At 38.9% G+C, this 24,209-nt stretch overlaps 2 protein-coding genes across 2 annotated transcripts; both read right to left on the bottom strand.

The window, feature by feature from the left end:
- Positions 1-1,443: 1,443 nt before the first annotated feature.
- LOC107647205 (uncharacterized) lies at positions 1,444-3,168 on the bottom strand. The gene is made up of 4 exons (XM_021105598.2): positions 3,113-3,168; positions 2,087-2,279; positions 1,888-1,973; positions 1,444-1,597 (listed from the first exon to the last, which is right to left on the bottom strand). The coding sequence occupies exons 1-4, from the start codon at positions 3,166-3,168 to the stop codon at positions 1,444-1,446; spliced, it is 489 nt and encodes a 162-aa protein (XP_020961257.2).
- A 1,433-nt stretch (positions 3,169-4,601) lies between these two features.
- Positions 4,602-7,726, bottom strand: LOC107604791 (AP-1 complex subunit sigma-1). The gene is made up of 7 exons (XM_016306482.3): positions 7,515-7,726; positions 6,492-6,578; positions 6,187-6,278; positions 5,968-6,076; positions 5,796-5,831; positions 5,028-5,114; positions 4,602-4,931 (listed from the first exon to the last, which is right to left on the bottom strand). The coding sequence occupies exons 1-7, from the start codon at positions 7,515-7,517 to the stop codon at positions 4,860-4,862; spliced, it is 486 nt and encodes a 161-aa protein (XP_016161968.1). The 5' UTR covers positions 7,518-7,726; the 3' UTR covers positions 4,602-4,859.
- Between the last annotated feature and the right edge of the window lie 16,483 nt (positions 7,727-24,209).

Genomic DNA, 24,209 nt, shown 5'->3' with positions numbered 1-24,209 from the left:
TATGAAGAAACATGTGTCCCTTGTAGTGGATGCAATAACATTGCATTATTTGCTCAGTTTATCCGCATACTATAAACTACATATGCATTTAATGGATGTGGTAACTGCCTCCTTATACGGATCATTAGATCGTGATATCTATATGAAAGTCCCTGAAGGATTAAAGATATCTAAACCATCTAATGAATATTCAAAGGGGTTATACTCAGTCAAATTGCAAATATCTTTATATGGTCTAAAGCAATCTGGATGAATGTGGTATAATCGTCTTACTGAGTATTTGGCCAAAAACAAATTCAAGAATGATGATATCTGCCCATGTGTTTTCATAAAGAAATCTATATCTGGATTCATTATAATTGCAGTGTATGTTGATGATTTAAATATCATTGGAACTCCTGAATAGATTGCAACCATTATAAAAAACTCTAAAAGAAGAGTTCAAGATGAAAGATCTTGGAAAGACTAAATTTTGTCTCGGCCTGCAGATCGAGCATACAAAAAATTGGATCTTTATTCATCAAACAACATACATAGAAAAGATCTTGAAGAGATTTTATATGGATAAATCGCATCCATTAAGTACCCCAATGATCGTAAGATCTTTGGATGTGGAAAAGGATCAATTTCGTCCTAAGGAAGAAAATGAAGATATCCTTGGTCGTGAAGTACCATATCTTAGTGCCATTGGAGCGCTAATGTATCTTGCTAATAATACACGACCTGACATATCATTTGCGGTGAATTTATTAGCAAGTTATAGTTTCCCTCCAACTAGAAGATATTGGAATGGAATTAAATAAATCTTTCGATATCTTCATGGAACAGTTGATATGGGATTGTTTTATCCATATAAATCCAAGTCACAACTAGTTGGCTATACAGATACAGGATACTTGTCTGATCCACACAAAGGGATATCTCAAACAGGATATCTATCTACATATGGTGTCATGGAGGTCCATGAAACAGACGATAACAGCAACCTCCTCTAATCATGCTGAAATACTAGCGATATGTGATGCAAGTCGCGAGTGTTTTTGGCTCAAGATAAAGAGGTAAGCATCAAAATAGTCTCTGAAGTTAAAAATTAGTCGTAATTGTCCCTGAAGTTGATCTCTGGTACTTATAGTGGTCCTTCTGGTGAATTTCGTCCAGCTGGCACAACTGGAAAGCTGACCTGGCGTCGTTGGTGACACGTTAGCAGCGCAACGGCTAGCTGACGTGGCACAGTAAACATTTTGGACTCAATTTGGTCCCTAATTTTAGGTTAAAAACCCTAACCCCCAATTGACTCTCTTCTCCTTTCTTCTCCATGGCACACGCTGTTCTCCTCTACTCTCCGTCGCACCAGAGGTGAGTCTTCAGTGTCTTCTTCATCTTTGAAAACCACACGTTATGGCTAGCGCTAGCAACGCAGCTGGGAACTCCAACAACCCACGATCATTTGGAAGCATCATGAGACCACATTTGTATGATATATCTATGAATGTTACAATCTGAAAGTTTCACCTTTTTCCACAAATTGCTTTTCCTCCCATATAACAGTGCAGATAGTACCCCAAGGACAGCACCAGAATACTTAGACAGTATTGCTCTGAATTAGTAAGAAAGAGAATAACTATGTTAAGTTCATAAATAAAAAATTAAAAATCTGATTTCAAGCATCACTCAACATGCGCAATACTAATATAATGAAGAAATAACTATATAATGATGGCAGCTGACAACAATTGGTCAATGACAAACTGTAAATCAGTTATCAGGGTTCTATGCGAATGAATTTCATTCAAGATGCTGCATGAGTAAAAAGACATAGTTAAAGACTAATAATATGGCACACTAATCTTACAAACTAAAATTTTCTCCAAGCATACTAAAACCAACCTAATTGGTCCACATGATCTCAGTCCCTTTCCCCACAAGACAAAATACAGTGCTGTTATAGCACCATTTATTATGGATGGCACAACCTGAAAAACAAATGGTACTAGTCAAGGACTGTTCATATCACTAAAACCTTTGGATATGAATGTATTGGTTTGTATATAGCACTCTACCCTAAGATGAAAACAGTTAAATTTACCTGTGTATTAGAAAGTGGCCTGCCCTTCCAAGGCTTTTGCAAAATCAAAAAGAGGATTGCTGCAGGAGCTATGCAGGCAAACAAGAAAAGAACAATCGAAGCTCCACTTTGGGTTAAGTAGCGATACATGAAGTATATCGACCATATCCTCATGAAATTTGCAGCAACATGAATAATTTGCAATGGTGTTTGTCTACAAACGGAAGATTATCATCAGCACGTTAAGAACAAACCCAGTCACTAATCAGTATGGCATAGTAGAATGTCACGAGACTCAGAAATTCCTGAGTACAATAAAGCTTTTTCCTACTGCACCACATCAACTACATAAATCAAACAATATCTTTGTATCTTACCAGAAACCATATCCACAAACACTGAAACACACCATCTAAATCCAAGCTCTTCTTACTAATTTTGTCTACAAGTTAGAACCGCCCATTTTTAAATATTTTTCTACCAAACATCCAATATAATCTTCTTAATCTAGCATCCACTATCTTGTTCTCCCAAGACCAGACCACCCAAGACTTTCTTATATTATCATTATTAATTGATAAGTCACATAAAACTAGATAGTCATGTCTTTCCTACAGTAAATGATACACCAAATTTGTCCACAATCCACACTGATTCCGAATATTATCTTGTCAACTGTGTCAATGTGTCACAGTAACATACTAGCATTGAGCCAACTACAAACACAAATCAAACTAATCTATTACATATTAGACAGCATGGTAAGGTAGGAATGATCATCATAAAAAGTTTGAACCAGTGGCTACAACCGAGTTCTTAAAACAACTGAAACATTAAGATAACAACTACAATCAAATGCTAAAACATTGGCGCACTAAAAAACACCATAAAGCAGAAATCTCCTATTCCATTGTCACAGGATAAAACCCAATAATAATAAATATTGCCACAAATTAGAAATAACCATTTAATAATGTGCATATCCAAAAGCAAAATATTAGAGAAATGGGGAGAATTTTAGGTTTTTCTCTTGAGATACAATTTTACCTTAGAGGTTGAGGAGGAGAGCCTCGATCTGTCGGGAATTTGTTCGGGGACATCATCGTTTACGGAATCCAATAGACGCAGAGAAAGATAACGATCGAAGGGAGAAATGAAGAGTGAAAAGTGTGATGGAGAGTAGAGGAGAACAGCGTGTGCGATGGAGAAGAGAGGAGAAGAGAGTCAATTGGGGTTAGGATTTTTAACCTAAAAGTAGGGACCAAATTGAGTCCAAAATGTTTACTGCGCCACATCAGCTAGCCGTTGCGCTGCTAACGTGTCACCAACGACGCCAGGTCAGCTTTTCGATTGCGCCAGCTGGACGAAATTCACCAGAAGGACCACTATGAGTACCGGAGATCAACTTCAGGGACGATCTCAACAAATTTTTAAGTTCAGGGATTACTTTGAGCCTCGAGGGTAACTTCAGGGACCACTTTGATGCTTACCTCGAGTTTGATCCAATGTATTCTGTCATCATGTGGTCTAATTAATCATAAGATAGCTCCAACTGTCCTGTTTGAAGATAATACAGCATGTATTGCTCAACTTAAAGGCGGATATATCAAATGTGATAGAACAAAACATATTTCTTCCAAATTCTTCTTCACTCATGATCTTCAAAATCAAGGAACAATTGATGTCCAATAGATCTGCTCAAACAATAATCTGGTAGATTTATTTACAATGTCACTTTCAAAATCCTCCTTTGAAAAATTGGTACATCAGATTGGGATGCGCCGATTTCGAGATATTAAATGATGTCGACAAAAAGATGATAATGTACTTTTTTTTCCTTGGTCAATTTTTTTTCTATTAGGTTTTTTTTTTTACAAGGTTTTTAATGAGACAATCTCTATCACAAATAATATTATACTCTTTTTCCTTCACTGAAGTTTTTTCCCATTGGATTTTTTTTAGTAAAGTTTTAACGAGGCATAATTCTAAATGGGCATAAGGGGAAATGGTGTGATAAGATCAAAATGAATGCCCATTAATATGGGCGGCTGATTTTGTTTTCAATACTAAAGGACTCAACTTCTTAAGACAAACCAAAATTAATAAAGTTGAAAATGTAAACTTCACATGCCTATAAATAAAGAAGCAATCTGAGGAATAATATACACAACAATAATAAAATCACTTTCTCTCTTTCTTTATACTGTTCCTCTCTTTCTCTCTTTTACAAATAAATTGCTACACTATATTAATAGATATATATAAATCATCTTCATTATATTAAGATAATTATATTGATGAATACTAATATTAAAATTATCTATTTACGCTTCTTTATTTTATATCTATTTTATCTTCCTTATTTATTTTACAACACATACAACTGTTTTCCATAATTAAATTAACGACACTCGAATTAGTGCCGCGTACATTTTTCAAGATTAAATTTAAAACTACTACACTTGTTCTGTTGTTTCACTTGGCAGTAATTTCATTTTCCCTCAAACAATTCAATTTGACATGGAAGAACGAAAGATAGCACTAACAAATTATGAACAATCAATATAATTTCAATCTCAAAACAATATACAGTAAAAGTCTACTATTCCTCAAACAAAGGGGGTAACTCCCAATAATAGGCAGATCACACTTGCACTAACTTGAAATTGCCACCACAAGACCGCAACTCGGGTCTAGAAGCTCGAAAGTAAAACAAATTCACCAATAACACGAATATAATCGATACATAGAGATAGACATACGTGCATGAAGAAAGTGTAACATTAGATCTCTCTCATTTGGTGGCTTGTGCAATTATGTTGCTTATTGAACTAGCTTCCTCCTTTGCAGTCTCCACCAATGAATCCTGGAAGCCAATATCATACAAAATTTGCATTAAAAATTGAGAAAGAAACTGCGGATCAAAATTTTTCTAAAGCAGAAACTAAAGACCTTCACATACCTGTGCTGCTATCAATCGGGCAACGGTTTTCTTGCTTGACTCTTGAAGTTCGCCGGCAATTAGAAGTTCATCGAGTATATAATAGGCCTTTAAAATATAAAAAACAAAGAATCAGAAGTGACATTACCTTTCACACAAGAAAAAAAAAGCAGTTAATATAAATAACAATTGATGCTCAATTACTCTTAGTTCAGGTAGGGATGGCAATACCACCCGAACCCGCGGGTACCCACCCCGCCCCGTCCTGCACCGGGGCAGGTTTTTAGCGGGGCGGGTTTTTGGGAGGGCGGGGGCGGGCCGGGTTTAGGTAATACCCGTCCCGCTATATATATAATATATATATAATTTTAATATATAATATATATAATATATGTAAAATAATTAGTAAATGATTAATAATATTGTATCATATTTAAATTTTTTCTTTAATTTATGTTATGTATGTGATGATAGTTATATAAATTTTAAAATTTTATTTTATTTATTAGATTTTAATAATTATAGGGGCGGGTAGGGACGAGGCGAGTACCCGCAAGGGCGGGTTAGGGTTTAACGTTTTACTACCCGCGGGTTGAAGCGGGACGGGTTCTATGCGGATTGTTGTACGGCGGGGCGGGGTCGAGTAGAGCAAAAACCCGCCCCTACCCGCCCCGTTACCACCCCTAAATTCAGGGTGGCCACCTTGAAGAATCAATGGAAATAACTAATTATTCTTACAATTTATTTGTTTATTAACATAAATCATGACATGGAGTTGTGGGGACAAACCTTGTGGAAGTTGAATATCAAGTCCAGTTCACAGACCTGCATATGGTGATGCAAGCATTACTGAATTAGAAAGATATGAGAAAACGCTATATCTTCCGAAACAGAATGGGAATACTTCCACTAGGAAATTAGATAGTAGTATTCAAAAGTTAAAGCTTTGATGAGAACTCACACTGCCAAAATACCGATCAAGAATCTCCACGTAATGATGAATTATTTCAAGAACTTCTAATTCATTGTCATCTTCATCAATACACATGCAAAAATACAGACTAGCATACCTGCAGGAGAATTTGGAACATTTTCAACTAAACATCAAGCCAAGACAGAAGGGTTCATTGGAAAGGAGTAGCAATATAACACAAAGCGTTGAATCGTTTTGTTTGAATACCTTTTGTAAACAACTTTATATCCTCTCCATTCTACAAAATTACATAGCTTGGGTGCACGGGTAAGGATCACTCCACTGAGCTCACGGATTACCTTTTTCAAGAATAGATGACATGTAAATTCTAAAATTCATATATCAAGAAATAGCTAATGGGCAAAAAGAGATGTTTCAAGGATGAAATAATGATAATAGTACATCATGCATGCAAGAATGAACTACACCTATCAATCATCAAAGTAACAAATATAGAAGAAACACAGGAGGTTAGCAAACTATCCTGAACTTAACAAGCCATAGGTTATTACCTTACTTCTTTCCTTCTGAGTGTAAGGTGAATACCATTTTGTCAGTCTGACCTTCCCTTGACGGCTAATGAGCAGCACAAAGTGTATCTACATTTAAGAGAGGAATATGCTCAAATTGGAAATGCATAAAGAATTTTCATGGTATAAAACCGCACCCCCTGACCGCACACCGGCACAAAGCTTTATTATAGAAAGACGGATGGAAAAAAGAACATAGCAATCTGCTTCTATTCAAGTATTAGGGTTCCAAATTTCAAAAGCAGGTTACTATAAAATACAAGTATGACCAGTACACATGTAATCCTAGTAAAAAATAAAATGTGAAAATAACCTTCATAATTGACTGCCTAAACATGAAAAATCATTGCTGAACCGGAAATTGCTAAGGCTTAATTAATGAGTAAGCTGGACATAAACGAAAAATCATTATCTGATAACCCATCGCAAAGAAAATAAGACAAGTTTGAGAGTATTAGTACAATCAAATCCAAAATGATGAATTATTCCAGTATAGTTGAAACAAAAATGCACGCAGAAATAACAAAGTTAATTATTTTATGGAAGAAAATGCCAATTTGAACAAAGACGACGAAGGCAAGGGAAAACCAGTAGATCAAGGGTTTTCTGGTGACTCCATTTGCTTGATACAAGATTATGAAATTTATCATCTCAATCAAGCTAACTCTAAAAGGAATTCAACACTAAATCCACAATTGATCAAACATTTTTAACATCACATGCCAACTATATAAACAAAAGTTCAAATCAGATCCATAATACGCAGGTCAGGCTATGAAGAAAAAAATTACCAGAACTTTAAAAGTGAATAAATAAATAAAGATTTTGAGTTCAGGTTGCAGCACCATAGCAAGCAATTCAAATCACAAACCTAAGTAGTAGTATCTCAGTCATAATTTGCGTTCAGGACGAAACAATGATTCAGAGATCTGTTTATGGTGACTTGAGCTACAAAACTTTAAGCTCGAGTTGTTTCAGAGAGAAAGAGGAAAAGTCATCACTCACCATTGGATCGTGGTCAAAGAGATCTCAATTCTGAATGCTGCACAGCAGATCGTAATAAGACTTGGGAAGAAACTGGTTGGAATAAACCGTAACACAGCCGATAGATGAGACGAGCCGAGACGAGAGAAAGAGCTTGGAACTTGGATTACTGTTTCAATGGTATGGCCCAGCCCACTTCTCGATATTAGAGAGTAGTATTACAAAGAGAACTTATGGGGAGTGGGAGTCATAATTTTCAAAAATATTATTCGCAGGCCGAAATTAACTATTAAAAATAATTATTATATATTTATGAATAAGTATATATTTAGTTTAATTTATTTTTAATATATAATTTATTGACTAATTTGTATATATATTTAATATAATTTGTTTATTTTTAGATTTTTTTATTAATTTTTAAATAAAACTTTTTTAATTCTTTATTTTTTTTAAAAAATTAATATTTATATAAATGTATATATACACACATGAAATTTTTACTCCTTTTTCTAGTATTAAGAGAGAGAATTAGAGCTTTTGATTATTACCGTTGTTACGATGGGTAACCGGAGATTAATGGGCTAGATGGTGTTGGTTGGCCCAAACGTATGAAAGAGGAGGCCTGCAAGTGGGTGGACGATCCACTGGCTCCGTCCGACTTGTTCATGAGAGGAGAGGGGGGTGGTACCTGCAAAGACACTCCGATGCCAAAGTCAACAAGAGGAGCAAAACAGGTCTAGAGAGTATTGGGCTTCTGAGATACCTGAGAAGTGTCAGTGTATTTATAGGGATAAACCCATAACCACCGTTGAAGTAGTTCCGCCTTTCAAGGGGAATAACCGTCCCTTTATCTTAGGGAGGTTGAGATATGGCTCCTGGAAGTGGTTAGAGAGATTCTAGGGGCAGTTATCCTTTTGAGGGAGGGTTTATCTGCCAGCTAGTCCTCGTACCGACTTCTTTATAGCAAGTCGTGAAGATAGCCGACTTCGTGGTATCTGGTTGGTGTAATGAAAGGCTCAACTCTTTTGGGTTGGACCTTTTTACTTGGATCCTGGGCCTTAGCGTTGGGCCAGGGTATGAACAGTGCCCCTACTCGAGCCCAATTTCTCTTCAAGATTTGGGTTCGAGTATTCTACTCGGGGTCGTAGCCGACTTGTTTGGAGGACCGACGTGATGGTCTGTAACCGACGTGACTTTTCGTGACCTTTTGGTTCTTACAGTTACGTCTAATCAAGGGTCGCGTCCATTAGGGATTTGCGTAGGGATTGATGGCCTTGGTAACGGTGCATTCTTATTAATGACTGCTCCACTTTTACCATTATGCCCCTAGTATGTTTATAAATACTTTTCCTCTCCTTCGTTGTTTCATTTCTGCGATTTAAAATTTTCTCTTCTACTTTACTTGCTCGTGGTGCAACCTCTGTTCGAAGGCTTTCATCTTCCTTTCCTTCACACCCAAACAAAGGTTAGTCCTTTCTTCTTTTTTCTACGAAAAAATGTTTCTGGCTTGCATGTTTAGAGAGAAGTTGGTTTGTAGGTTCTGACTCCGTATTCCCCTTAGAGACCATGTTTTTTATTTTTCTTTTTCTTTTTCCTTTGTAGGTTTTTCTCACCTTTTAGGAAAAAATAATGGCCTCTGTAGACATTCTTGCTCAATGGGTCGACGTCACTGTATTAGGAAAGGAACCTTTGGTTGATGCCGAATTTATCACCCACTTTCGCACTCATCACCGGCTTTGTACGTCTGAGGAGGATGAGCCAAAATATGAGTTAGTGGCCCCGAGTCCGGAGGACCGGGTGTGTTTTGGGAGGGCCACTGAGGCGGCCCCTCATTTCTTCTTCATGTACGAGAGCATGATTACCCGTTTGGGTGTTTTTCTTCCATTTTCTGACTTTGAAATTGATGTTTTACGCCACTGCCAAGTTGCTCCTACTCAGCTTCACCCCAACTCCTGGGGTTTTCTGAAAATTTACCAGTTCATCAGCCATGCCCTGGAATTTCTGACTTCTTTGAGAATTTTTTTTCTATCTCTTCCATATGACCAAGCCCTTTAGTGGGCAAAATAATAAACAACAATGGGTGTCCTTTCGAGCTATCCAAGGTCGGAGGGTTTTCACCCTTTTTGATGAATCTTTTCATGACTTCAAAAATTACTTTTTTAAAGTGCAAGCTGTAGAGGGTCACCACCCCTTTTTCCTGGATGATAACTCTTCTCCTCGCTTTCCTCTATATTGGCTGGAGGCCTCCCCTTGTGAGAAATATGGCCTGGATGACCTGGGTGAAGTGGAGGTAGCCATTGTGGGGTTCCTCCGAGAAGTGTGGGGGAGGGCCCCATATTTGGACACTAAAAAGTTTCTCCAGGGGTCTCCGACCTTTGTCCAGGCACAACTAGGTGGCTTTTATTTGTTTATTAGATTTCTGACTTGTCTGACTTGTTTTTCCGACTTGTCTAATCTATCGGCTATTACTTACTTTTACAGAGATGGCGAAGAGGAATTCGAGTGAGTCTTACCAGAGGGTACAGGAAGCTAAAGCGAGGTCCCGGGCCAGGACTGGTGGTGCCAGGGCAGTTATCTCTCCTCCTCCCCCTCCTCTCCGAAATTTGGGGACTCCTTCAGAACCCATTGTGATTTCTTCTTCATCTGCTTCTCAGCCGCCCCCCTCTCCCCGACCTTCTCCTGAGCCAGAGAGGAAGAAGCACAAGGCTTTGGAGCCTGGCTCTTCCTTGGAGGGTGAGGTTAAAATTGATGCTCCTGCATTCATCCGGAAATACATCTATCCCCATACTCGTATAGGTATGGATGATGTTTCTGTCCGGAACCACCTTACCTCTCTTGCTGAGGAGAGTATCAGGGCGGCGGGGGTCTGTACCAAGCTCTTAGATATCTTTGAGAAGACCCCTCTTAGTTCTTTGGGTTCAACCTCGAAGGTTGAAGAGCTAGAGAGAAGGCTTCTCATGTATCAGGAGCATGAGAGGGAGATGAAGAAAGAAGTTACCAAATTGAGGGAGGAGAGAGATAGCCTTCGGGAGAAGGAGAGCAAGCTGCAGGCCCAGTGCAACATGGAGGTGGGTCTGAGGAAGACTGCCCAGGAGAGTTACCAGAGCTTGTTCGAGGACCTTGTGGGGGTTAGAAAAGATTTGCTGAATGCTCGGACTGCCTACACCGAGTTGGAGGACTCCATTGCTGAGGGATCTGAGGAGGCTTGGAGGGTGTTTAAGGAGCAGGTCGGGGTCCTTGCCCCCGACTTGGATCTTTCTCCTTTAGATCCCGACAAGGTTGTGATTGATGGGGCCATTGTTTATCCCCCAGTTCCTCAGGTTGTCTCCGAGTCAGAGTTGAAGACTCGGGGGCAAAGAATCATTGAGTCTCCTCCTCGTTCGAAGGATGCTCCGAGTTCCTCAAAGCCCCAAGGTTCCTCATCTCCGACTCCTATGGATACTTCTCTCCCTGGCTCTGAAGCTGTTCCTGGTCCTGGTGGCGATCCGTCTACTCCTCTGCAAAAATAATTTTATTGGCTATATAGGGGCCCGGCCTGTGGGTCCCCCCTTTTTTAAACTTTTAATATTTGTTTGTTGGTGGTGGTGTTTGTTGAACAATTTCTTCTGGCCTTTTAAGGCCGTAAACAAAACATTTAAAAAATACCCTTTTTGATAAGGGTTTAAGTTAACGAAATAAATAACCTTTTTTGGATAAGGGTTTAAGTTACCTTATGCGTGCAAGCTTTTCTGATTTTGATTTTTCGAAGACCCCTTGATCTTTTCTGAAAACCTTCCCTTTGGCTTGTCTGAACCTTTCTACTTTAAGGGTTTTAGGATGGCTTTTAAGCTTTTTCCTAGGTTTTTCAATCTCTTTTTTGTTATTCCTCGTACTCAATTTTGTTTTATTGAGTTCTTATGACTTAGGTTATTTTTGCGATTCGTTTTCTTTTCTACTCGGTTCTTTATTTCGACTAATGAGTCGGAATGTTTCCGAGTTTTTTACGATCAACTTTCATAACCTCTTTACACCGACTTGTACCTCGTCGTTTTATCCTGACGACCATCTAGGTCGGTTCATGGGATTTTCACGTTTTGTCGAGCTTAAGTCAGCGCGTTTCGTAGAAATACTTGAAAAACAAAAAGGAATTTATAAGAGATATTGAAAAAGATCTTTATTTATTGGGGAGGTACCTTCTTGCTACTAAGGGTTTTTGACAGCCTATTTTCCCTTAGCCTCTACTATGATGCCTCGTTAAAAACCCTTCTCCAGAAAAAACCCTTTAACTTTCGGGAAAAAATCGTGAAGTTGGGAAAAGAGTACATCAGGGAGTAGAGTTCGCTTTTAACTGTAGTACCTTTTCATATTACAAGCATGCCACGACCTTGGTAACTCGGTGCCATTCAGGTCGGTCACTTTATAATAACCTTTTCCTAAGACCTCGCTAACTTTGTAGGGTCCCTTCCAATTGGCGGCGAGCTTTCCTTCCCCCGATTTATTGACCCAATGTCATTTCTGATCAAGATCAAATCGTTTGAGGCAAACCTCCTTCGGATGACTTTTTTATTGTACCTTGTAATCATCCTTTGCTTCAGGGCTGCTTCTCTTATCCTGGCTTCTTCTCGGACTTCGGGGAGCAAATCGAGCTCCTCTTTGTGCCCCCGTACGTTTCCGATCTCATCATGGAGAATCACCCTTGGACTTTGTTCACTGATTTCTATTGGTATCATGGCTTTTACACCATAGACTAGTCGGAAGGGCGTTTCTCCAGTGGCGGATTGGGGCGTTGTCCTGTAAGCCCATAACACTTGTGGGAGCTCCTCAGCCCAGGCTCCTTTTACATCTTGTAACCTTTTCTTTAATCCTGCCAGTATGACTTTGTTGGCTGCCTCGGCTTGTCCATTTGCTTGTGGGTGCTCCACCGAGGTGAACTGGTGTTTAATCTTCATACTGGCCACCAGGCTTCTGAAGGTAGAGTCGGTGAACTGGGTTCCATTGTCTGTAGTGATAGAATGTGGTATCCCATATCTTGTGATGATATTCTTGTAGAGGAACCTCCGACTTCTTTGGGCCGTGATGGTAGCCAATGGCTCTGCTTCTATCCACTTTGTGAAATAGTCTATTCCCACGATCAGATATTTGACTTGTCCTGGCGCTTGGGGAAAGGGACCTAACAAATCCATTCCCCACTTTGCGAAGGGCCATGGAGAAGTTATACTGATGAGTTCCTCGGGGGGATCTACGTGGAAGTTTGCATGCATTTGGCATGGTTGACATTTTTTCACAAATTCTATGGCATCTTTCTGCAAGGTCGGCCAATAGAATCCAGCTCGGATTACTTTCCTGGCAAGCGACCTGGCTCCGAGATGATTTTCGCAAATCCCACTGTGAACCTCTTCTAATACCTCGGTGGTCCTCGTGGTCGGTACGCACTTTAACAAGGGTGTTGATATCCCTCTTCTATAGAGAATATTTTTCACCAGAGTGTAGTGTTGTGCTTCCCTCCGGATTTTCTTAGCCTCTTTTTCCTCCTTGGGGAGGATGTCGAATTTCATATATTCGACCAAGGGGTTCATCCATCCGAGGTTTAATCTGGTTACCTCAAGGACCACTTGCTTTTCTACTGTTTTTTCCATGGAGGGTTCCTAGAGAGTTTCCTGGATCAGGCTTCTGTTATTCCCTCCTGGCTTGGTACTTGCTAACTTGGATAGGGCGTCTGCTCTGCTATTTAAATCCCGAGTTATATGTTTGATCTCGGTTTCCGCAAAGCGCCCAAGATGCTCCAGAGTTTTTTCCAAGTACTTTTTCATGTTTGGGTCTTTTGCCTGATACTCTCCATTTATCTGGGAGGTCACCACTTGGGAGTCGCTGTATATCATCACCTTTGTAGCACCAACTTCTTCTGCCAGCTTCAATCCAGCAATCAGGGCCTCATACTCTGCCTGATTATTTGAAGCTGGGAATTCAAACTTGAGGGAAACCTCTATTTGGGTTCCTCTTTCATCCACCAATATTATGCTTGCACCGCTTCCTGTTTTGTTTGAGAATCCATCTACGTAGAGTTCCCATGTAGTTGGCTTTTCCTCTTGATCTCCTGCGTATTCTGCTATAAAGTCGGTGAGGCATTGGGCTTTAATTGTCGTCCGAGTTTCATACCTCAAGTCAAACTCGGAGAGCTCTATTGCCCATTGAACCATTCTCCCTGCAACATCCGTCTTTTGGAGGATTTGCTTCATGGGTTGGTTCGTGCAGATTCTTATTGTGTGAGCTTGGAAGTAAGGTCGTAGCCTTCGTGAGGCTACTACTAAGGAGTAGGCAAACTTCTCTAGTTTGTGGTACCTTAGTTCGGGGCCTTGTAGAACTTTGCTGATGAAATACACTGGATGCTGACCGACCTCATCTTCTCTTCAGGGCCGACGCGACAGCCTTGTCTGCTATAGATAAGTATAGGACGAGGTCTTCCCCAACTACAGGTCGGGTCAAAATCGGAGGTTGACTCAAGAATCTTTTGAATTCCTGGAACGCTTCTTCGCATTCAGGAGTCCACTAGAACTGACATCCCTTTCTCAATAAGGAGAACAGCGGAAGGAATTTTAGTGCTGATCCTGCCAAGAATCTGGAGAGGGCTGCAAGTCGGCCGTTTAGCTGCTGGACCTCTCTTAAGCAAGTCGGGCTTTTCATTTCTAGGATAGCTCTACACTTATCGGGATTTGCTTCGATTCCCCTTTGTGTCAGCATAAACCCTAGAAATTTTCCAACTTCCACCGCGAAGGTACACTTTGTGGGATTTAGTCTCATCCCGTGTGACCTTATGGTGTCAAATACTTGCGAGAGGTCTGACAAGAGGTCGACTTCTTCCTTGGTCTTTATTAGCATGTCGTCGACGTAGACCTCCATTAAGCTTCCAATGTGGGGAGCAAACACCTTATTCATCAGCCTCTGATATGTGGCCCCTGCATTTTTCAATCCAAATGGCATGACCACATAGCAGAAGTTGGCTCTGGGTGTGATGAATGATGTTTTCTCCTGGTTGGGCTCATACATTTTGTACCCCGAGTAGGCATCCATGAACAACAAGTATTGATACCCTGAGCTAGAGTCTACAAGGGTGTCAATGCTTGGGAGTGGATAAGGGTCCTTAGGACATGCCTTATTTAGGTCGGTGTAGTCGACATACATTCTCCATTTGCCATTTTGCTTTTTGACTAGCACTACATTGGCTAGCCATGTTGGATATTTAACTTTTCTGATGAAGCCGGCTTCTAGGAGTGCCTGCACTTGCTCTTCCACTACTAGGGCTCATTCTGGGCCGAGCTTACGCCTTCTCTGTTGCTTAGGTCGGGATCCTGGGTATACCGAGAGCTTGTGGGACATGAGCTCGGGGTCTATCCCGGGCATGTCGGAGGCTTTCCAGGAAAAGAGGTCGGAATTGTCTCTTAGGAGCTTAGTCAACCCTTGCTTTAGGGTTTCCCCTAGGTTGGCTCCTATGTTGGTGTTTTTTCCTTCCTCTTTGCCGACCTGTATTTCCTCAGTTTTTTCTCCCGGCTGTGGTCGTAGTTCTTCTCGGGCCCTTGCACCGCCGAGCTCTATAGTGTGGACTTCTTTGCCTTTTCCCCTCAGGTTCAGGCTTTCGTTATAGCATTTTCTTGCCAGCTTCTGATCTCCCCTCACCGTTGCTATTCCCGCTGGGGTCGGGAATTTCATGCAAAGGTGGGGAGTTGACACCACCTCTCCGAGTCGATTAAGGGTAGCTCTGCCGATCAAGGCATTATATGCTGACTCTACATCGATGACTATGAAGTCTATACTCAGAGTTTTGGATTTTTCCCCTTTTCCAAAAGTAGTGTGTAGGGGTAGAAATCCTAGTGGTTTTATTGGTGTGTCGCCTAGTCCGTACAGGGTGTCGGGGTAGGCTCTTAATTCTTTCTCATCCAACCCTAGTTTGTCAAAGGCGGGTTTGAAAAGGATGTCCGCTGAGCTTCCTTGGTCTACTAGGGTTCTATGGAGATGGGCATTGGCGAGGATCATAGTAATTACCACTGGGTCATCATGCCCAGGGATTATTCCTTGCCCATCTTCTCTTGTGAATGAAATGGTGGGAAGGTCGGATGACTCTCCTCCGACCTGGTAAACTTGCTTGAGATGTCTTTTGCGAGAGGACTTGGTGAGTCCCCCTCCCGTGAATCTTCCTGAGATCATATGAATATGTCTCTCCGGGGTCTGCGGTGGTGGGTCTCTTCTATCCATATCGTCTCGCTTTCTCTTCCCACGACCGTCCGACCTTTCTATGAGATATCTGTCGAGCCGACCTTCTCTAGCCAGTTTTTCTATCACATTGTTAAGGTCATAATAGTCATTTGTCGAGTGACCATATATTTTATGGTACTCACAGTAGTCGCTGCGACTCCCCCCTTTTTTATTTTTAATAGGTCTGAGAGGAGACAGTTTTTCAGTATTGCAAATCTCTCTGTATACAACCACTATGGAGACCTTTAGAGGAGTATAAGAGTGATATTTTCTTGGTCTATCGAGACCGAGTTCTTCCTTCTTCTTGGGTTCCCTCTCCCTCTCTTTCGTTGAGGGGGGATGCCCAGGTCGCCAGCTCGGATCTCTTAGTCTAGCATTTTCCTCCATGTTGATGTACTTTTCAGCTCTTTCCTGTACATCACTTAAGGAGGTGGGGTGTCTTTTAGATATGGACTGTGAGAAGGGACCTTCTCTAAGCCCATTGACTAACCCCATTATGACTGCCTCAGTGGGCAGGTCTTGGATTTCTAGACATGCTTTATTGAACCTTTCCATGTAGGCTCGTAAGGATTCTCCGACCTTCTGCTTTATTCCCAGGAGGCTTGGCGCATGTTTTACTTTGTCTTTTTGGATGGAAAACCTCATCAAGAACTTTCTTGAGAGGTCTTCAAAACTGGTTACCGACCTCGGGGGGAGGCTGTCGAACCACTTCATCGCTGCTTTCGACAAGGTGGTCGGGAAAGCTTTGCAGCGCGTTGCGTCAGAAGCGTCAGCCAGATACATCCGACTTTTAAAGTTGCTCAAATGATGCTTCGAATCTGTGGTTCCATCATAGAGGTCCATATCGGGACTTTTAAAGTTTCTTGGAACTTTTGCCCTCATTATGTCCTAACTAAAAGGATCCTCCCCTCCTGGGGGCGACTCTTCTCTATCGTCACGGGAGTTCCGACCTTTGAGGGAGGATTCTAACTTTAAGAGTTTTTTCTCTAACTCTTTTCGTCGATCCATCTCCTCTCTTAAGTGCTTTTCTATCTTCCTTTGTCGCTCCCGTTCCTGTTCTAGTTGTTCCAAGCGACTTTGGTGGACATGGACTAATCCCATAAGTTCGGTTGCATGGGACTGTCCGTCCTTCTCCGAATCACACCATTCTGAGGAATTCACCTTCGGAGTTTTGACTCCGGAGGTACCCTCTCTATGTTGATCGTTGGTTCCCTGGTGGAGGGTTAGGTCCACGTCATTATTTTCGGTGTCCAGATTCTCTTGTTCACAATCTGTCTCCACATGACCCTCCTCAGGGGATCTGTCCGCCATCACTGGTTGATCTCTCGGGTCCCCGGCAACGACGCCAATGTTACGATGGGTAACCGGAGATTAATGGGTTAGATGGTGTTGGTTGGCCCAAACGTATGAAAGAGGAGGCCTGCAAGTGGGTCGACGATCCACTGGCTCCGTCCGACTTGTTCGTGAGAGGAGAAGGGGGTGGTACCTGCAAAGACACTCCGATGCCAAAGTCAACAAGAGGAGCAAAACAGGTCTAGAGAGTATTGGGCTTCTGAGATACCTAAGAAGTGTCAGTGTATTTATAGGGATAAACCCATAACCACCGTTGAAGTAGTTCCGCCTTTCAAGGGGAACAACCGTCCATTTATCTTAGGGAGGTTGAGATATGGCTCCTGGAAGTGGTTAGAGAGATTCTAGGGGCAGTTATTCTTTTGAGGGAGGGTTTATCTGCCAGCTAGTCCTCGTACCGACTTCTTTAGAGCAAGTCGTGAAGATAGCCGACTTCGTGGTATCTGGTTGGTGTAATGAAAGGCTCAACTCTTTTGGGTTGGGCCTTTTTACTTGGATCCTGGGCCTTAGCATTGGGCCAGGGTATGAACAACCGTCATACCAAAAATTAACAATCAATCGACAACATTACAAAAATAGAAATAGATATTTAGTATTTATAAAATAATTAATTATTTAATTTTAGTAGACTTAATTATTTTATTATAACACATTTAATTTTTTTGTTAAAAATAATATACAAAAAAATATAATTATAAATATACATCAATACATAATAACTCATTTAACAGCAATTTCTTGTATTTGTAAATATTTTTGTTTAGAAAAAAATAAATTTATCACAAAAAAAACTACAAAATTTATGAATTATTAAAAAAATAGAAATATAAACTAAAGAAAAAATAATACTACTTAAACGTAAAAAATAAACAGATATTTTGAAATATTACAAAGTTAAAAACTGAAAAATAAAATACGTGAGTAATTCTTTATTTATTTAGTTAAATATATATGGTTTAAAAAGTGTTATGAATTTTTGTTTTGCCTTTTATTATTTTTGTTTTATTTTAATTTAAAAGTGTAGATTAACAATTAGACTTTTTATTAAAATAAGTAAAAAATTATTTAATTTTCAAAATATGATTGATACAAAAGTTATGCAAAAATAAGCATATGTCATTTTATAGAAGAGTAAATAATTATTTTTTATCATAAAAAATTTAATTACTGATAAATTTATCTATAAAAAAATAAAATTAATATTGTACTCATAAAAATATACTCCAGTTGACAAATCTATTCACACTTTAAAAAATTATTCAAAATATTTAAATTATCTCTAGTAATTTAACAAAAAAATTAAATTAAATAAAAGCACAAATTGCAATTTAAATTTCAAATTTCTCATATTACCCACATCTCATGTGGTTTTTGTTTTCATTTCCATTTCAATTTCAAATTAAACTAAATGTGTTCATCAATATCATTTCATATCGCAAGAAGATGCGACTTTAATAACAGAAAATAAACAATCAACCACTATGGATAGAACTTTGATTGTGTTGGAGAAGTCGGCGATGACATTGATATCTTCTGCAAGCTCGCGGTCAGTAACACAGACGCTAAATGGCTCGCAAAAGTTTGTTATCCAGGATTTTTCTTTGGTGTGTTTAGGAATTGGAAAAGCAAACGACGTTTTTTGCATCAGTGGGCGATTTACTTCTGCATTGACAAGAAGAATCTAGAGGTCAAAAGATAATCTAGTTTTACATTTGGGTGTTCATCGCTCTCACTAGTGAAAGAATAACTGTGAGGGCAGAGGCGAAGCTAGGTTGAAGTTGAGGGAGGGGCCAAAAATTAATCTTGTAATAGAAAAAAAGTAAAATAAAATTTTTAAGGGGAACTAAAATAAAATTTGTACACAATTTATAAAAAAAATTTGAAGTTTGGGAGGGGCCATTGCCCCCTTTTGTTATAGGTAGCTCCGCCCCTGTGTGAGGGCGCTTTTTGAAGGTGTCGTGCCTAAAGAATTTTCCGCCCTGAAATTATTCTTGTATAAAGATGATTAGATGAAATTGGGATTTGTAAGAATTTGTGGTTTTGAGAGAATTAGTTAATTTAAATTGAAGCTAAAGATTAAAACTTTTCTAAAACTGAATCCATTTGTAACCAGGGACGGATCCAGAAATAGTATTATGGGGTCAATAATATATATAATATTAAAAAATTATGTAAAAAATTATATAATGTAAAATACATTACAAAAATATACTGATAGAGAATATATTTTAAAGTACAAAAAATATATATATACTTTTTATTAACGAAGTGGTCGATTCCTCATTTCATAAAATTCATCGATAATAGAATTTGTGTCAAATTTTTCTGTAATTTTCTTTTCAATATAATTAAAAGACAATTAGCAAGAAATTTATCTTTCATTTTGTTTCTGAATTATTCTTCACAATATTCATAGCTGAAAAAGAACTCTCAGTTATAATAGTTGAAATATAGAAAATTAATAGCAAATGAATCAAGAAGGACACTCCCAAGAAAAAAAAATCTACTTTATGGGAATTGAAAAATTTTATTTAATTACAAAATATTAGTAATTTTTTCATTTTTTTAATATTGTTACTTACTTTAGATATTAGAAATCATTAATATTTAGGTTAGACTGGATTTTTATTTATATTAGACTAAATACTAAATAAATTTTTAAAAAAATTAAATCGTACTTAATAACTTATTACTATTAATCTTTTTTTAAAAAAGTTGGGAAGTTCAGGCCTCCGCTCGCCTCCATAAGTCCATCCCTGTTTGTAGCTGAACAATTTTGTTTTAAATTGGATTAGAGCTGAATATTTTCTTTTTGTTTGCAACGGTGGTTGCAGGAAGTGAAGTAGTGAACGGTTGGACATATGGATGTGATAAAGATTAGAATTATACTTGAGAATTTAGATTAGGTGAGATTAGACTAGATTAAAAGAAAATAATTTAAAATTTTTTAATAATTTTTTAGAATTTGAATAGATTTGTCAATTGGAGTTTATTTTTTACGAATACAATATTAATTTTAACTTTTTATGAATAAATTTGTTAGCAACTAAATTTTTTATGGTCAAAAATTATTTTCACAAAATAGACCTACAAAATCAGTTTGCACCAAAATGGCAATGTCAAGATTTGTCCACGTACTATTTTTCTTTCGTGTGAAATGAGTTGGACTTACCTCGTCAGTGGCTAGGACTAGGAGTGAAAAAGGGGATTATTCGCTCAATCTTACCTCTACTAAGGCCTGCAAAAAATAGGACAGATTGGCCTAGCCCCATCAAAATAAAATGGTTAACATGTTGGTACGCCCTACTTTATTTTGGATTAATAAGCCAATAGACTAATTTACAACATAATTTATTCTACAGAATTTTCTTTTAAATTTTCAACATCAATAAGATTATCCATCACAATATTCGTTCTCAAATTATTGTAAAGAATTAAAAAAATTTAACTTAATTTTCAGCTCATAAACAATTTTAAAACATACATCAAGACCAAATCGTTTTAACATGGCAGATAAAGTGAATAAAAGAGCATGTACAAACTTATTCTCTACAAAGATATGAGATTCAGTCCAGAATTCATCTGTAATAACAGATACGGGTTCATTCATATCATTCCAATAAACATCAGACACCTAATTCAAATTCAGAGAAAGAACCTAAAGAGAGACCATAGCCTTCCCAAATATCAATTTTTTTTTTATAAATTATATAAAAATTTTAATTTATCTCCCAAAAAATATTTAGTTTAATCCCTTTTATATTACAAAATTATTTTTGTCTTTTCCTCAAATTTAGTCTAGCTTCACGTCCTATTCAAACTCATGAGCTATCCCCAACATCTTGATGTTTTACTTTTAGCTCTATGAAGTACATACTTGCAATTTCAACATCATATGAACGTGGTGAGATATGTCTAGAAGGAGCTCAATAATTTTGTGCGTATTGAATGTACTATTTTTTATAAACTATTAAATTTTATTAAATAAAAATAAAAAATTATTATAAATAAAAAATATTGATAGATTTTATAAATATAAAACATATTAGTGCATACATATACAAATATATTTTAATATATAATATTTTAAAATTACAAGTATAATTTTTTGTTTTAAAATAATTTTCTTTAGAATATCTTTTAGTTATTATTATTATGACAAATATATATGAGATGAATTAGAGGTAATTAGGAAACTTTTCTGTTTTTCTTCTCTCTTATCTGTTTTGGTTTTTTTTTTTTAATTTATAATTTTTTTAGTTAGAAGTAGTTTGGTAATAAAAATTAAAATTTTGAAAAAAAGAATGATTTTAAAACTAAGTTAAACCTTATAGACAATTTTGTATGTAAAAATAGGTTGCGGACGAAAAAATTTTTTGGCCTATATCCAAGGGACCAAAATCGTACTTGACCCTAAATATTAGTATTAATATTTCTGTTATTAAAAGGTCCTCAGTAAACTAATATTATTATTATTATTGTTAAAAAAATACTTACGGTTAGTGCATTATTAATATTAATATTTAAAAAGTATTATTTTAACTAAGTATATTATAATTATTTTTTTATAATTAAAGTTTACGGTAGGAAAATCCTCTTCTTATTATTACTATGTGAAATGGGCATTGACTACTAGGGCAATTTACACAAATAAAATAAATGAAAGGAAGTGTTACGCAAATACAACAATTTAGAAAACCATACGCAAATGCAACAAATCTAATTATATGTAATTCGTGATACCCTAACGCGGTTTCTGATTACACGTAATCCGGTAGATCCTGTCGCGGATTACGTTCAAACGCTGCAAGCAGATAAACCGTTACACCCTGTAGCGGTTTATGAAGAGATACGCTATGAGGGTAATCCGCTAGACCCTGTAGCGGATTATGAAGGACGTGGCAGGTTTAAAAATGCTTATATATATACCCAGCAAGTTGAGTAGAGTGTCATTTTCATTCCAAAGTTTAGAATGGAGAGTGAGGAACGCTTTTTAGTGTTAGTGCATTCCTCTGAAAAAATCAAAAAGAGTAAGAGTTACGGTGTAAAGTTGGGAGTGTGCGGCACAAAGTTGGGTGAAGAATCTATTCTACAAGATTCCTATTGCGGTTGTGTCAACCGGCATGAAATATGAAATATTTGTGATATGATCTGATGAAGATATGTAGGTGTTGTTTCATTGTCGCCGGAATTTTTCGGAAGTGAGGATATACGAGTTGTTTGCGAAGTTGGAGCATGGTATGGATAGTTCTGGGGGCATCGGCGCCAAATCCTCAGTCGACGACGATGGGGGTGCTTCTACCTCGATGCCTGTCGTTGCACCTGGTTCTTTGCTGCCTAAGCGTCCAGCTGGTGCAGTTGGGGTAGTTACGTCAGCCTGTCCGATGCCAGATGTTGGTCATGAGGGAGAACTGGATCGAGTTGAAAATACAATGCTAGAGGATGATTCGGATGAAGAGCCTGCTGACATTGGTGGGGACAGTGATGATTATATTCCGACAAACCCTGCGACATGTCAGATGCCGTCGATTTCTGGCACACATCAGCATCCTAAATAGTATTCTACCCTGAACTTGGAAGCCGTCGGCCTAGTGGCGGAGTTAGATCCAACCTTCGAGGGTCAAGGATTGCACGAGGAAAATGGTGCAGTTGAATTTCAAGTTGGTCAATCTTTCCAAAGTAAGGAGGAAGCTGTTCTTAGTGTAAAGGATTACAACATTTGCCGTGGTGTTGAGTACAAAGTGATGGAGTCGGACCATCTTAAGTATCATAGGAGGTGCAAGGAGTTCGGTAAGGGTTGTACGTGGATGATTCGCATCAGTCTTCGGTCGCGAAAGAGTACCTGGGAGGTTCGACGGTACAACGGACCACACACCTGCTTGGCTACATCGATATCAAGTGACCACCGACAGCTTGATTATCATGTCATATGTGCGAAGATCTTTCCTTTGGTTTGAGCTGATGCGGCGGTATCGATAAAAGTGTTGCAAAAAGCTACTGAAGCAACGTACGGGTTCAGGCCAAGTTATAGGGAGACCTGGTTGGCAAAACAGAAGGCAGTAGCACAGATCTACGGAGATTGGGAAGAGTCATATGCCGAGCTACCCTGTTGGATCCTTGGTGTGCAGTCTACCATGGATGGCACCGTTGCCTTGTTGAAGACTTCTCCGGTTTGAGTTGGTGATCAGGTTAACAATTTCACCATGTACTTTCATCGTCTTTTTTGGACTTTTCCTCCCTGTATTGAAGCCTTCCGACATTGCAAGCCACTAGTCAGCATAGACGGCACTCATCTGTATGGCAAGTATGGGGGACATTGCTCCTAGCCATTGCCCAAGATGGAAACTCCAACATCTTGCCAATTACTTTTAGCCTCGTGGAAGGGGAAAATGCCGAGTCGTGGTCTTTCTTCCTGACCAACCTGCGCCAACATGTCACTCCACAACAAGGGATACTGGTCATCTCAGATTGGCACAACGGCATCAAGGTTGCGCTTGAGGCACCTGGCAGTGGGTGGTTACCCCCTCATGCGTATCGAGCATTTTGTATTCGACATGTTGCAGCTAACTTCTCACTCAGTTTCAAGGGCACGGATGCAAAGCGTTTACTTGTGAACGCTGCTTATGCGAAGACTGAGGCAGAGTTTCACTATTGGTTTGATATAATGCGGACTGAGAATCCGGCAATGTGTGATTGGACAAACAGAATAGAGTACGATAAGTGGACTCAGCACCAGGATGGTGGCAGACGATTTGGTCACATGACGACCAATATATCTAAGTGTGTTAATTCTGTATTGAAAGGTACAAGGAATCTTCCGGTTACCACCCTAGTGAAGTCTACATACGGTCGACTTGTGGAGTTGTTTGTGATTCGTGGTCAGACGGCAGAGGCTCAGTTGGCCAGTGGTGCCAAGTATTGCCAGTCTTTCATGAAGGCGATGGAGCGCAACTTCAGAGACCCGAGGTGCTTCACTGTCACCCTATTCGATAGACACCAGTCCGAGTATACCGTTGTGGAGATGATACCGACCGGAAACTTTTCGCTTGGGTGTTACCGAGTGTCACTTACGGATTGTACCTGCGACTGTGGATACTTTCAGGCTCTCCATTATCCATGTTACCATCTACAATTTAA

Source organism: Arachis ipaensis, chromosome B6 (genome assembly GCF_059453495.1).
Source record: "Arachis ipaensis isolate K30076 ecotype BB chromosome B6, ASM5945349v1, whole genome shotgun sequence".
In the NCBI taxonomy this organism is placed as follows: Eukaryota; Viridiplantae; Streptophyta; class Magnoliopsida; order Fabales; family Fabaceae; genus Arachis; species Arachis ipaensis.
This window is presented reverse-complemented; position numbering and strand designations above follow the sequence as displayed.

Coding starts and splice junctions, on each gene's coding strand:
- LOC107647205 (XM_021105598.2), bottom strand. CDS start 3,168: ATGATGTCCCCGAACAAATTCCCGACAGATCGAGGCTCTCCTCCTCAA. Junction 2,280..3,112: donor TCTCCTCCTCAACCTCTAAG/GTAAAATTGTAT, acceptor TTCCGTTTGTAG/ACAAACACCATTGCAAATTA. Junction 1,974..2,086: donor GGCCACTTTCTAATACACAG/GTAAATTTAACT, acceptor TTTGTTTTTCAG/GTTGTGCCATCCATAATAAA.
- LOC107604791 (XM_016306482.3), bottom strand. Junction 6,077..6,186: donor TATAAAGTTGTTTACAAAAG/GTATTCAAACAA, acceptor ATTCTCCTGCAG/GTATGCTAGTCTGTATTTTT. Junction 5,115..5,795: donor TGATATTCAACTTCCACAAG/GTTTGTCCCCAC, acceptor TATATTTTAAAG/GCCTATTATATACTCGATGA.